At 55.1% G+C, this 14331-nt stretch overlaps 1 protein-coding gene across 1 annotated transcript; it reads right to left on the bottom strand.

The window, feature by feature from the left end:
• Window positions 1-540: 540 nt before the first annotated feature.
• Window positions 541-9929, bottom strand: HAS1 (hyaluronan synthase 1). Its single transcript, XM_073886486.1, has 5 exons — window positions 9576-9929; window positions 5557-6264; window positions 3861-4086; window positions 3324-3456; window positions 541-1576 (listed from the first exon to the last, which is right to left on the bottom strand). Exons 1-5 carry the CDS (start codon window positions 9657-9659, stop codon window positions 901-903), a joined length of 1827 nt encoding a protein of 608 aa, XP_073742587.1. The 5' UTR covers window positions 9660-9929; the 3' UTR covers window positions 541-900.
• Between the last annotated feature and the right edge of the window lie 4402 nt (window positions 9930-14331).

Below are 14331 nucleotides of genomic sequence, written 5' to 3'. Positions count from 1 at the left end.
GATGATGTGGGAAGAACAGAAGGAGTGAAATCTCTGAGTAGCCCAGAGGGCATGAGGTCCAGTGCCCCAGTGGAAGGAGCTGGCATTGGAACAGGCAGTTTGCCCTCAGGAATGGGGGAAGGTGGCCTGTGTGGGCACAGATGAAGATCAGTGGAAAGATGTGCAGGTGGGACGGAAAGTTTTCTTCTTGTCACCTTTGTTTTCCCAATGAGATGGGAAGCAAGCTAAGGGTGAGGTGCTAGGGGTTTGAGGAGACAAGGTATGACTCACCTTTCTTAGAGAGTAGCCAAGTGGATGGACCAGGGAAAGGGCCTCCACAATACCTAAGAGTGTCCCCACATAGCAGGCAACTCCGTAAGTGTCAGTGATGAGAAGCTGAGAAATTTCACCCTCCCGACTCTGACCCATGGGATTATTATCCGCTTCCCGAGGAAGGAGCCTGTCTACGTTCGAACAGCTGGTACCCAAGACAGAGCCACGAGTCCCCAACCTTCGACCATGTAGCCCTTCAGTTCTCAAAAAAAAAAGGCGGGGGGAGGCTCGGAAGAAAATAAATAAAATTCTTTATTATATCCTAATCACACAGTACAAATGGATATTAAATAAGGAGAAAGCAGGCCCCTGGGCAGCATGTGGGGACCCTTGTCCCCCCGCCGCTAAAAATCCACGCCCTGATCAATAAATACCCTCCCCAGGGACCCTGAAGTCCCAGCCCCAAAATAGTCCAGGTTGAAGAATCTTGGGTCCACCCCCTCACTTCACAGAGGAGGGAAACTGAGGCCCAGAGAACCACCCAGCAAGTCCGCGGCTCCTGTTTCCCGCCCCCGCCCCCCTCCGCCTCCGCTGGTTTCCTCTCGCCTCCCCTGAAGTCCCTTGGGCGGGCAGCCCGCACACCTGGACTCACACCTGGACTCGGTAGCCACCCGACCGCCGCCGGCAGAGCCTCCGCACGCCCACCCAGTAGAGCGTCAGCATGACCACCCAGTACCCCACGTAGGCGCCAGCGCCGGCGGCCAGGTGGTGGGCCTCGGCGGCGCGGGCAGGGCCGCTCCAGTCGGCCCGGGCCTCGTGCGCCACGCTGCGGACCAGGCCTCCCAGCAGCAGCAGAGCCCAGAGGGCCAGCGGCAGCAGGGGGACGTAGTTGGCGGCCAGCTTCCGCCGGCCAGAGGTGCCCCAGCCACTCTGGTTCATGGTGGCCAGCGCCAGGAACTTGGCGGGCAGGAGGCCGCCCATGTAGAGCGGCGCGTAGAGCGAGAGCAGCACCATGCGCGGGCAGCCGCGCAGCCAGGCCGCGAAGGCCGCCTTGGCCAGCGCCACGCCCTGCACGCACAGCAGCACCCACAGCAGCGCCCACGGGCGGCCCGCGTAGAAGAGCCGCAGCACGGTGGCCGCCACGAAGAAGGGGAAGAGCCCGGAGACCACCGCCTCGTAGGTCATCCACGCGTGGTGCCGGTGCCACCAGAGCGCGTTGTACAGCCACTCGCGGAAGTAGGACTTGGACCAGCGCGTCTGCTGGCTCAGCCAGCGCAGGAAGGACGAGGGAGTCTCGGAGTAGCAGCGGGACCGGGAGGTGTACCTGCGCCGGAGGGACGAGGCAGGGCATCAGCACCGCCCTCCCTGCGGCCAGGACAGGGATCGGAGCCGGAAAAGGCCACTGACGTCGGGCCGGCCACGGGGCTGCAAGCTTGCCTGACCTCCCTGGGCCTCGTGTTCCCGTAAGTAAAATGGGATCGACAAGGATTCCTACCTTATACGGCTGGGGTGAGCACTGAATCAGGACTACATGCCAACTGCTGAGCTCAGGATGTTGTACTTGCTCAATAAATATTAGCAACTACTACTGTTTGCACAATGACTAATACCACGACTGCCATTACTAATATCCTTACAGTTACTGACCTATTACTAATGCTATCACTAATCTATGACGAATACTTTGGTGGTCACTCTTATTGGCAGGCCCCATGGTGAGGGACAAGCCAGGCGATGTTCCTACCACCCAGGGCAGCCCATGTGTTCGAGCTCAAGGGACCCATTAGGCCCCCTTGCTGTGGCCGCAGCGGACATCCTAGTCAACCCCACCCAGTTCGCAGCTAAGCCCACACAAGGCTAGGATCCCGTTTCTGGAACGTCATCAGGTGGGCCACTAACGGTCAGGTTTGTTAGGAGGCATCAAACTATTCTATCCCCACGGGTATTACTTGACACCGTCCCGGCTCCTTCCCCTGTGTCTGTCGCCTGGCATCCTCAGTAGCCTCCCTGCCGCCTCCCACCCTTGTCTCCTGCAGTCTGTACTCAAAACAGCTGCCAGAGGGATCCTATCCCAACAACACTCACCCCTCTGCCCAGAACCTCCCAGGGCTCCCTCATCTTCGCTCAAAGTTCTTGGGTGGCCTCTAAGCCTTTCTTGAGTGCACCCCATCACCACTCTGCCTTCCTCCCCTGACGCTCTCCCCCTTGCTAGGGCTCCAGCTGCACGGTTTCCAGCCTCCCTCCCTGCCCTTCTTAGGGCATCCTAGTTAACATTTCATTCCCTGCTCCCAGACTCTCTAACCCCCTTTCCTGGCACGTCCATCATCCAGCCTCCTACTACACGTTCTCCTTAGTTACTGTCTCCCCAGTAGGTGTAAGCATGAATTTGTGTCTCTTGTTAACTGCTGCATCCTCAGAGCTTGAAACATTGTAATGAGGGGTGCCCGGCTGGCTCTGTGGGAAGAGCATGCTGTTCTTGATCTTGGGGTCGTGAGTTCAAGCCCCACATGGGGCACAGAGATTACTTAAATAAATAAACAAAAACACATTATAATGAATGTGTGCCTTGTGAATGAATGCATGGATTCCCTTGGTGTACCCCAAGTTCTCTCTGGCCCTTTCACAGGGTCTAGCTTTGTAGAAATCTCTTTCCCCTGAACTCGACCTGGTTGAACCCACACTCCCCGAGTCTCACTGAATTACAACTCTTCCTGAAGCACTTGATCCTTCTTGCTCACTCTCTCACTAGATCCCACTCTCTTTCCCTTCCCACCTCACTTGAAGTAATCGGCCCTGCCGGGGTAGAGCCATCCTGCCGCATCTCATGAGGTATATTCTAGGTGGGATTCCCCACCCCCACCTTGCCTCACTTAGTAGAGGCCACTGGGTCACATGATCAGTGTAAATGCCACCCCTACCCCTTCCAGTATCTTCCACTCTCCCTTAATGTCTCATTTGGTAGAGCCCACTGTCCTGCACAATAATCTGGGTTTGGAGAATTCCCAACACACACACACACACACAGTCACTGGCCTCCGCACACACCCAACTACCCGATCCCCTCGGCTTACTTGGTCGCGTAGCCCATGCTGAGCATGCGGTTGGTGAGGTGCCGGTCATCCCCAAAGGTGCAGTGGGTACCCAGGAACTTCTGGTTGTACCAGGCCTCAAGGAACTGCTGCAGGAGGTTGTTCCTGTACAGGCCTAGGTGGGGGTGGGGAGTACAGGACCATCAGCCTCTACTGTGGCCGGTACTGTCCCCAATCCTATGTCCCAACCCAACTCACCTCCCATTCTGGCCCCATCCTCTACCCATCCGCATCCAAAAACCCTTCACCAACCCCAAACTTGGCCCCAACCCTTTCCTCGACTCCAGTGCCATCCCGTGCCCTTCCCTAAACCCATCCCCATTCCCTGTCCCCATCCACACCCTTTCTCCAACCCCACCAACCACCATCCCACCTCCAGCTTCCAGTTGTATCCCTCTCCCCAATCCCTGCTGCAGCCCCATCTTTGTCCCCAATCTCAATCATATCCTCAGCCCGTTCTGGCTCCCTCTTGCCCCCTCCACCCTACCCATGGCCCTCCCAAGTCCTACCCCTGCTCACCTAGGGGACCACTGATGCAGGACACACAGTGGAAGTAGCTCTGACAAGCCCGCTCCACGTTGAAGGCCACCCAGTACCGCAGGCTGCTTAGGAAGCTGACCCAGGAGTCCAGGGGGTTAAGGATCCGCACGTCCCCCCCAACAGCTCCTACCCGGGGGTCCTCGTCCAGTACCCGCACCAGCTCCAGCAGTGCCATGGGGTCCAGCCTTGTGTCCGAGTCACAGACCTGTGGGGTGGAAGGGGCCGGGATCAGGCCAAATCCCTGCCCAGAGCTGGTGCCTGAGGGGAGGGCACCAGAGGGTGGGGAGCTGCTGGGACACTCCGCACCCAATCTGAACATAACTTCCAATTTTGTAGTCATTTTCAATGTCTAAACACACTTTAAGATGACCTCCCTAAGACCCATAACCTTGTATCATACCCTCCTCTGGCATGTGGGCAAGACCTGTAACTTGTTTCTAACCCACAGGATATGGCAAAAGAGATGGCACATAACTCCCATGATGATATTGCCTTATATACACATAGTAAAGGAGTTTTGCAATGTAATTAAGATCCCTGGGGCGCCTGGGTGGCTCAGTCATTAGGCATCTGCCTTCGTCTCAGGTCATGATCCCGGGGTCCTGGGATCGAGCCCTGCATCGGGCTCCCTGCTCCGCGGGAGGCCTGCTTCTCCCTCTCCCACTCCCCCTGCTTGTGTTCCCTCTCTCGCTGTCTCTCTCTCTGTCAAATAAATAAATAAAATCTTAAAAAAAAAAAAGATCCCTAATCTACTGAGATTTCCTGGGTGGGTCTGACCTAATCAGGTGAGCCCTTTAAAAGAAGGTCTAGAAGTCAGAGACTTTCTCTTGCTGATCTGGAAGAAGTTTTATGGCTGCAAGAACATGAATGCTGCCCACAAACACATTAGCTTGAAAGAGGCCCCTGAGCCTTAGATAGGACCCAGCTCCAGCTGACATCATGATTATAGCCTGATGGTACCCGAACAGAGGAACCAGTTAAGCTTTGCCCAGACTCCTGATTCATGGAAACTAGGAGATAATAAGTGTTTTGTTTTGAGCTGCCAAATTTGTAGTCATGTTAGTCAGTAATAGAAAACGAATGCAGTGCATTACTGAATGAATGTCTACATTGGATGAAGACAGGAAGAAATCTCTACATTGAATGGGTGAATAAAGCAATGATTTCTACATTGGATGGATAAATGAATAAATCTTTAGATTGAGTGGATGACTGGATGGATGGATGGATGGATGGATGGATGGATGGGTGAACGAGGGAAGGAAAGAGTCTGCATCCAACAGGTAAATGAATGAACAAAATAAACGAATGACCTCCATATTGGAGAGATGGATATAAGAAGGGATGAGTGATGTCAACTACAATAAAAAAAGAATGTATGAGTAGGAGTGAAAGAAAGAGTATAGACTATGCAACTTGAGGATGAATGAATGAAGAAAGGGAGGAATTAATGAATCACTACACGATGAATAAAATGAGTGGTATCCTCACTGGATGGACGGATAGAGGGACGTAAGAACGAAGGAGCGACGGAAAGAATCCCTACACTGAATGGCTGGATAAAAAAGGGAGTGAGAAAGAGGTCCATTCCAATCTCTGCACCGAAGGAAGAATCCTAGAGAAGAGGGATTCCCAGCGTCAGGGGCGCGGTGGGGCGCGGGCACCTTGCACTCACCTGCACGTAGTCCACAGAGTCGCCGAGGGCCTTGAAGGCCGTGTACATGACCTCGCGCTTGCCGCCCCAGCGCTGCGCCACGCACACGCACCTGTGCGTCCTCACCAGCGCCTCCACCGCCAGCCGCCCCGGGTCCTCGGCCTCCACCTCCCGGTAGGCGCCCGCGCCTGCAGCGCCCGCCGCCGCGGGTTCCCAGGGCTGGTGGTAGTTGCCGTCCCACACGTAGGTGGCGGGGTCCTCGTCGGCGAAGACCTCGCGGAACATGTCCACCATGTAGAGGTCCTCGGCGCGGTTGCCGTCCACCACCATGAGGACGCGCAGCCGCGCGCGCGGGTACTGCAGGGCGCGGGCGGACGCCAGGCACTGGCGCAGGTACGCCGGGTCCTCCTGGTACGCCGAGATGGTCAGCGCCACGCTGCGCGCCGCCGCCGCCTCCAGGGGCCCCCGCGCCGCCGCCCGCCGCGCCGCCGCCGCCACCCGCCGGTGCTCCAGGTACGCGAAGAGGCTCTGCGCCACCAGGTGTGCGGAGAGGAAAGCCCCGTAGAGACCGAAGGCCAGGAGGCCGTAGCGATCGGAGGCGAGCGGCACCCCGGCGGCGTAGGCCCAGGTCATGAGGCCCAAGATGAGCAGCGCGAAGGTGATAGTCAGCACCCGCCGGGCCAGGCCAGAGCAGTGGCGGCCGGCCGGGGTGGGCTTGGGCACGTCCTGCTGGGAGCAGAGAGAGGGGAGAGCGGTGGGAAAGAGTCCTGAAGTCCTCTTCTGTGAAGGGAACACCTAGGGCTTTTGCTTTCCCCCAAGCCAATACAACATCCCCTTTTTGTAAAGAAAATCCCCTGGGTACTGCAAAGTTATTTTCACTGATGAAAATGATTGTGGCAAACAGTGAAGCTCGATGCCTGATTATAGTATATTGATTCTAATACATTTCCCCCCCACATTTTAAACAGCTCTTCAATCCATGAGGATTACACTCAAGGGAATGTCACAGTTTAATTAACAGGGGATCTCCTCCCCTCCCGCTTCTTGGTGGCACATAAAATAAACGCTCATCTCACAATTAAAGGTTTCTTAGTGTTGAGATCATCATCATCATCATCTTAAAAATAACGCAATATGGGGGTGCCTGGGTGGCTCAGTCCTTGAGCGTCTGCCTTCGGCTCAGGTCATGATCCCGGGGGCCTGGGATCGAGCCCCCACATCGGGCTCCCTGCTCAGCAGGAAGCCTGCTTCTCCCCTCTTCTCCCTCTCCCACTCCCCCTGCTTGTGCTCCCTCTCGCTGTCTCTCTCTCTCTCTCTGTCAAATAAAGAAATATTTTAAAAAAATGCAATATGGTATGTACCAGGTGCTGCCATAAGCCTTTTATAGAAACTTATTTTAATCCTCAGGACAGTCCTATGAGGTAGGTACTATTATCCCCATTTTATAGCCGAGGCAACTGAGTCAGAGAGAGGTGCAGCAACCTGCCCAAGGTCACACCTGGATGGCAGAGAAGCCAGGATTTGAACCTAAGAATCCGGTCATTGAACTACCAGCTTATATACTGGCTTTACTGGTCAGGAGAGCTGGGGGTGGGGGGGGCAGGAGATAATGTTTACTGCCACCATACACATAGCAAAACTGAGAACTGATTAGCCAGGAAGAGTGGCTTGCCAAAGGTCATGAAGCTCACAGGTGGAGGAGTCTTTTCTCTGACTTCCCAAAGGCAAGACCACATTCTCCTTCATTGCTCAGGTTCCCGACAGGGCCAAGTGCCCAGTACGTGTTGCGGGAAGAGCTCAGAATCAGAGAGAGGGGTGCCTCCGTTTTCTCATCTTGTAAAATGGGGATTTAGCCCCTTCTACATGCCAAGTACTGCCCAAGTGTGATAGATACTGTTGCTCCTATTACATATAAGGAAACTGAGGCACAGGGCAGTGATTTCTCTTGCCCAAGGCCATTCAGGCAGTCTGGCTCCATCGTCCTCTAAACTGCCTCCTCTGTCACCAGCTCCCATCTCATGGGCTTCTTTATGAGTTAAATGAGTCATTAGGATACAGATTTGTGTCGTCCAAAACAGGCGTCACCAGCCACATGTGGCTGCTCGGTCCTTGAAAAACAGCCAGTATGACAGAGGAACTGAATTTTTAATTTTATTTAAATATTTAACTTCAGAAACTGATACTGGATTCAATTATTGGAAAGCTTTTAAGTATGTTTGAAACAAGTAGGGTGTGGGAAGCTGCTTTTTCATTGGTAAATTTTATGAAATCTAAATGCGGATCAGGTATCACCAATGAAAATACAGTATCTGTGTGAGATGTGTTACACATCTGGATTCTGAAGCCTTAGTTTGAAAAAAAAGAGAGTAAAATATCTCATTAATATTTTTGTATTGGTTACATACTGAAATGATAGTTTTTAAAATCTTGTTTTGAAGCTTTATGTTACGTTGTAGCAAATGCGTCTATTCGTGAAATGATAATATTTCTGAGAGATAGCAGGGGTTGGCACCCTACAGCCCTCAGGCCAGATGCCTGCTACCCTTTTCACTACAACCCTGCAAGCGAAGACAAGTTTTTAGTTTAGTGGTTTTTTTTTTTTTTAAGATTTTATTTTTTAAGTAACCTCTACACCCAATGTGGAGCTTGAACTTACAACCCCGAAATTAAGAAGCACATGCTCAGGGGTGCCTGGGTAGTTCAGCTGGTTAAGCATCTGCCTTTGGTTCAGGTCATGATCCCAGGGTCCTGGGATCCAGCCCCACATGGGCTCCCTGCTCAGCAGGGAGTCTGCTTCTCCCTCTCCCTCTGCTGCTCCCCCCTGCTTGCACTTTCTTTCTCTGTCAAATACATAAATAAAAATCTTTAAAAAAAATCGCATGCTCTACCAACTGAGCCAGTTGGGCATCCCTAGTTTTTACATTTTTAAATGGGTGAAAAAAGTCAAAAGCATAATACTTTGTGGCATATGAAAATTACATGAAATTCGAATTTCAGCATCCTTAAATCAACTTTGATTGGCATACAGTCACACTCATCTGTTTACATACTGTCTATGGCTGATTTCACGCTACACCAAAGTGGAGTAGTTGCAGTAGAGATCACAGGACACACAAAAACTCAAATATTGACTATCTAGCTTTATACAGAAAAAATCTGATGACCCCTGATATATTGGGTTACACAAATTATATTATTGAAAGTAAGTTTACCTTTTAAATGTGGCTACTAAAAAATTTTAAATTATGTATGTGGCTCACATGATGTTTCTATAGGACACGGCTTTTAGCTTCTATAGGTAGAGCTTTTAGCCTAGTAGTCACTCAGTATTAATAATTACATTATTAAAACACTCAGAAACACACCTGTATCAGCTGTGGACACACAGCCCCACACATATATTCACACATGACAAGAGACACACAGAGTGTGCCCACATAGGAGAACATTCGTATTCTAGAAGATAATCCAGACACCTGCTGTTAGAACTTAGGGATCCTGAGACCCTCACCAACAGCCACACAGGTGAACTTGGGAACACGCCCCTGAGCAGGAAGGAGCTAAACCAGGAACGGATGCCACCAGAGCAACAGAGACACAGGCACCCACTCGTGGGTCCGGGTGGGAGCGAAGGGAGAGAGCTTCAGAAAATAGTAACAGTTAAGGTTGAGCCCTATGAAGTGGCCATTTTTTAAAGGGCAAAAGGGACCAGATATCTGCGATTTCCTTTGGTTCAACTGAATAGTTACTGAACACATAAAAGTAGAAATCCGGCCCACGTGTCAAGCAAATACAGCTCTGCCTCGCCCACCCGCACCCCGCACGCAGACACGGACTTACAGCGGGATCAGCAAGGGCATGTCACTTCTCATACACTACGGGTGGGACGGCCACCTACACAGGGGGATGGAACCCAAGCGCTCCGACCGGGTCACTGTCCCACACCGACGGTCGCCGTCACGCACAGGAGCGCGCGCGGTGTCCCCCCACCCACCCACGTGGTCACACAGGTGCCAGAGTCCCCGCACGGCCGCGCGCACCTGTGTCATCGCTGCGGGTCCGGCGGGCGCTCCCTCTCCTGCTCGCTCCCGGGTCTCGCTGTGGCTGGGGAGCCCGGGGGTCATTTGAAGACCGATGCAGGCGGGGGCGGTGGAGGGCTGACGTCAGGGAGGAGCTGGGCCAGGGGCTCTGAGGTCACGGACCAGCCGGGCAGCTCCACCCGCTTCCCGCCACTGCCCGCACCCCCGCGCCCGACGGCCTCCCTTCCCAGGGCCGCCGTCTCGCCCTTCCCCGCCCTCCCAGGCCTCCTTCTCGGCTCTCCGCTCTCGATCCCCCCTCTTCTCTCTCCCCATTTCTGCGTTCCTCGCCCTCGCTTTCTTCCCCCCACCCCCTCCGTCGTTCCTCCTGTCTGCCCGGTTTCTCTGCCCCCCTCTCCCGCATCCCAGCCGCTCCCCTCGAAGCCCCGGGGACGAGAAAATGCGCACACGTGCGTGGTTGTGGGCGTGGCCGCGCGCCGGCTGTGAGGCCCGCTGTCCGCAAGGCGCTGTGAGTGGTTGTGGGTCTGCCTGTGCGCGCGTGCCAGGGCCCGGGGAGGGGGCTGGGCACTGGGATTTGTCTCCCGGGGGCTCCGGGGTGAACTCACAGAGTTGTGGGTCAGCTGCCCCCAGGGAGCCCCGGGAACCTGAGTCAGAGTGGAGGTGGCAGTGGCCTCGCTTAGAGGCCAACGAGACGGGGTCCTGCGGCTTCTAAGCCCCCAGCCCCTCAGGACCCGGAGGCTCAGTGATAAATGTCATTGTTTCCATGCCCTTCTTTTTCCATGATAAAAAAAACAAAAAACAAAAAACCAAAAGACTCTATCTAATTCCTTCTCTCTGTTCCTCTTCGGGTGAACTGATAATGCCCATCTGTCTCCCTCTGTAGCTGCCTCTGTTTCTCCGTCTGTCGGTGTACATGCCCATCTCCTACTGTCTCCGAGTCTCTGTCCACCTGTCTGTCTGGTTCGCTCTGTGTGTTCCTGTTTCTCTCCCTGCCTCCCTCTCTCTCTTTCTCGCTCCCTTTTCCTTCTCTCTCTGTCCCTTTCTGTCTCCTTCCCTCTGGGTCTGGGTCTGTCTCTGCATTTCTGACTCTCGGTCTCCTTGACTTTCCTACTCCATGAGTCTGTCTCTCCCTTTCTCACTCTCCCGTGTGTCTCCGCCTTTGTTTCCTTTGCGTTTGCCTATCTTCTCTGTTTCTCGCTCAATATCCGTATTCGTATCTTTCCCCCCATCTGCCTGGTTTTCTCTATTTCTCCCTGTGCCTCTCGGTGGTTGCTGCTCTTTTCTCTGTCTCTGCCTCTATCGCCATCGGTCTGTGTGTATCTCCGTGCATCTTCTTCTGAGGTTCCATCTCTGTATGTGTTTTTCTGACTCTCCCCTTCCCTGCTTCTCTCTGACTGTGTTTTCTGTTTCTAAGTCCTCCTTTTTCCCTCCTGCTGCTTCATCGCATCCAGACTGTCCTGGAGCTTTCCCCTGTAGGACACCAAGTCCTCATTCCCTGGGTTTCCCCGGGGAGGCAGGGTGTGAGGGGCCATCACTAGGTTGGGACTTGCCTGAGCCTGGCTGTCCGGGGGGGTGGGGTGGGGTGGGGGGGTGGGGGGGGAAGGCCAGTTCAGGGCCCAAGTGAGAGGCACCCCGCCCACCTCACCAGGGCAGGGCCGCATCTCTGACGCTGTTGCCAGGAGCCTGCCGCCTGGTGTCTGGCTGTGTCAGGATGATGGATCCCCCAGTGGGAGCTGAGCCCAGAGCAGGAGGGGAGGGAGATTCCTCTACCCCAGGGTGGGGGTGGGGGCAGTCCAGGCTCCACTCAGAAGCCGGGCATTTGGCTCCCCAGCCCCCACCCCACCCTGCCCGGGTGGAGCAGCTGTATAAAACCAGATGTTTCTAAAACCAGAGTGTGGATGAAGAAGGAGGGACCAGGACTTTAAACCCCAATGGTTTCCACTTCCAGGATCCAGGAGTCCGGGCCCCAGCTCCCTCTTCCTTCAGACCCAGCAGTCCAGCCCCCCAGCCCCCCAGCCCCCTCCTCCCTCAGACCCAAGAGTCCTGCCCCCACCCCCTCCTCCCTCAGACCCAGGGGTCCAGCCCCCCAGCCCCCTCCTCCCTCAGACCCAGGAGTCCTGATCCCCAGCCCCCTCCTCCCTCCCAAAAGTCCAAGCTCCCAGCCCCCTCCTCCCTCAGATTCACATGTCCAGTCTCCCAGAATTCCTTGCAGGCAGAGATGACCAAGGCTGGCAGTAGCCAAGACAAGGACAGATGAAACCAGGCACTCCCACAGGAGGCAAGAGGTAGTGGCAGAATCACCTCTTGCTCCCCTCACTAACACCTATCTCTCCCAGAACCCTCCACTCCAGTGAAGGCTGATCTCTGTTCCCTGCCCTGGGTACACAGTGGCCCTCCCAAGATTTCCATCATCATCAGAAAACCTCAGGCTTTGGTTTACAGAAAACCAGGACAGGGGTGAAGAGTGGGGAGAAAATAAGGCAGAAATGGAGAAAAGGCAGGGGAAAAGAACATTTGTTCCCTGTAGCAACATCTCCTGCACCGCTGGTGGGCCAGGCTCTCGGCTGGGTGATGCCAGGCACACAGAGATGACTCAGACCCGGGCCCTGCCCTTGTGGAGATGCCAATCTTGTGGAGGAGACAGCTGTGTAAACAGAGGATCAAAGACTAGTGCAAGGATGCACCAAACCGGCTGGAGAATCAGGGTGGGCTTCCCGAAGGAGGTGATGTCCAGGAGGAGCAGAGTCCTGACTGATGAGGAGTTAGCCAAGGTAAGGGTGGGGGTGGGACTGGGGGTTAGAAAGTGGAGTAGGAAGGGCATGCAAGGCAAGAAATGTCCTGGCCAGTCAGCAAAGTACAGGTGGGTTGATGTGTAGAAGCATGAGGGGCGAAGCACGGCGTGGGGGTGGGATGCATAGCTGGGTTCACCACGTGCAGGTTCTGATTGGCAGATTCAGGGGCTGGGATTTGGTCCTGGGGGTGCTGGAGAGCTATGGGAGGGCTGGGAGCAGATGGGGGGGCGGCTCTGGGTGCCTGTAGGGACGAACTGGATGGAGAGACTGGGGACTTATGGCAGGGGTGTCTGAGTGGCGGGATTATATCAGGGTCTCCTCTGAACAAGTCTGAGCTGGGACGCAGGCAGTAGCTGTGGGGCTTGAGGAGAGGGGGAGCGCAGAGCAAGGTTGAGCAGAGCTCCCTGAGGACCCCGAGGAGCAAGGAGACTGCGAGGCAGCTCACTGAGCCTTTCATCTGAGCTCCTTCTGACTACATTTGCCTCATTTCGGGCATGTACCCTTCTCGATGATTACTTGTCTCCTGGGGAACGAGGGAAAGCAAGGGCCCCGGGGAAGTAAGGCGAGGAAGTTGTGGTGTTCTGTTAAATACCTGAGTCCAGGCAAAGGTGTCTGGGTGGGAAGGAAGTGCTTTGGGAGAGTGTAGATAGGGAGAGACAGAGCATGGAGGGAGGAGGGAGGGAGAGGAACAGAGAAGGGTGGAAGGGTGGAGGAATGAAAGAAGGAAGCGAGGGAGGGAGAAGGGAAGAGGGAGGCTGGCCTACCCGCCACCCTAATCTGGAAACCTGCCCCCCCCCCCGCCACTCCTGTTCCCCTTTACCTCCCCCTGCTCTTTCCTGTTTGTCACAGCATTTTTCACCTTCCTACATAAAGTCTAAGTTGCCCGTTTATTGCCTTTCTTGTATAAAGTGCATCTCCCTTGTTAGAACACAAGCTCCGTACGGGCAGTGCTCTTTGCCTGTTCTGGTCAGGACTCTGTTCCGCTGGGATCTGGACCCGTGCCTGGTACACAGTAGGTATTCAACAAATACGTGTCGGATGAATGGCCCGATGGAAGACAGACCTGCCACCTCCCGTTCTGCCTTCCTGAGAGGAAGGACAAAGAAGAGGAGGGAGGGGAGAGGGCGGGAGAGAGCCCAGTGCTGGGACGCCCTCCCCACACCCCTACCCAGTTGCTGAGGGAGCCATCCCTGAGTGGTCAGTCCCGAGAGGCATGGGATTAGGAGCTCCCAGGGACGTGGGACCCTAGGCAAGGTGCCCCAGGGTCGGCAAAGATCCCAATCTGGAAGCAGACTGCCTGTGGACTTCCAGGAACTCAGAGGGCTTGGGTCCCAGCGCTCAGCGGAGCCCTGGACGGCGGCAGCCCACAGGGCCTTTCCTCCCACACGCCCGCATTCTGGGAAACACCTAGGCCTCCAAGATTCGGCAGAAATTCTGGGAGGGAGGGAGAGAGGGAGGCAGCAGGGACTGCATGTCCACCTTCGGCCTCCAGGAGGAAGTTGTGGGGCTTCCGGGGGCCCTGTCCTCCCTTAACCCTGTCCCTGCAGCTGGGGACGCCTCGTCCCAGCTTCCTCCTTTGCTCCTGTCCATGTCCCTGAAGGAAACAGAAACAGAAAGAGCCAAAAACAGGGAGAGGAAGAAGGAGACTTCTTTTTCTGGGAGTTCTATCCTCTCCCAGGAAAGCAAGAGAAGTGTCTCCTTTTTCAGAGAGGGAGCCTGAGGCCTGAGAACAGTTTCCTAGCCAGAGTGATGCAGCAAGGAGGCAGCAGAGCCAGAAAAGAAGGTCACTGAGGGAGGAACGGCTGGGGGCTGGACTCCCGGGTCTGAGGGAGGAGGGGCCGGGGGCTGGACTCCCGGGTCTGAGGGAGGAGGGGCCTGGGGGCTGGACTCCCGGGTCTGAGGGAGGAGGGGCTGGGGGCTGGACTCCCGGGTCTGAGGGAGGAGGGGCTGGGGGCAGGACTCCCGGG

This window comes from Callorhinus ursinus, unplaced genomic scaffold, assembly GCF_003265705.2.
Source record: "Callorhinus ursinus isolate GAN/ISIS: 27379988/994484 unplaced genomic scaffold, GSC_fseal_2.0 scaffold71, whole genome shotgun sequence".
NCBI lineage: Eukaryota > Metazoa > Chordata > Mammalia > Carnivora > Otariidae > Callorhinus > Callorhinus ursinus.
This window is presented reverse-complemented; position numbering and strand designations above follow the sequence as displayed.

Coding starts and splice junctions, on each gene's coding strand:
- HAS1 (XM_073886486.1), bottom strand. CDS start 9,659: ATGACCCCCGGGCTCCCCAGCCACAGCGAGACCCGGGAGCGAGCAGGA. Junction 4,087..5,556: donor ACTCTGTGGACTACGTGCAG/GTGAGTGCAAGG, acceptor TCCACCCCACAG/GTCTGTGACTCGGACACAAG. Junction 3,457..3,860: donor CTGCATCAGTGGTCCCCTAG/GTGAGCAGGGGT, acceptor ACCCCCACCTAG/GCCTGTACAGGAACAACCTC.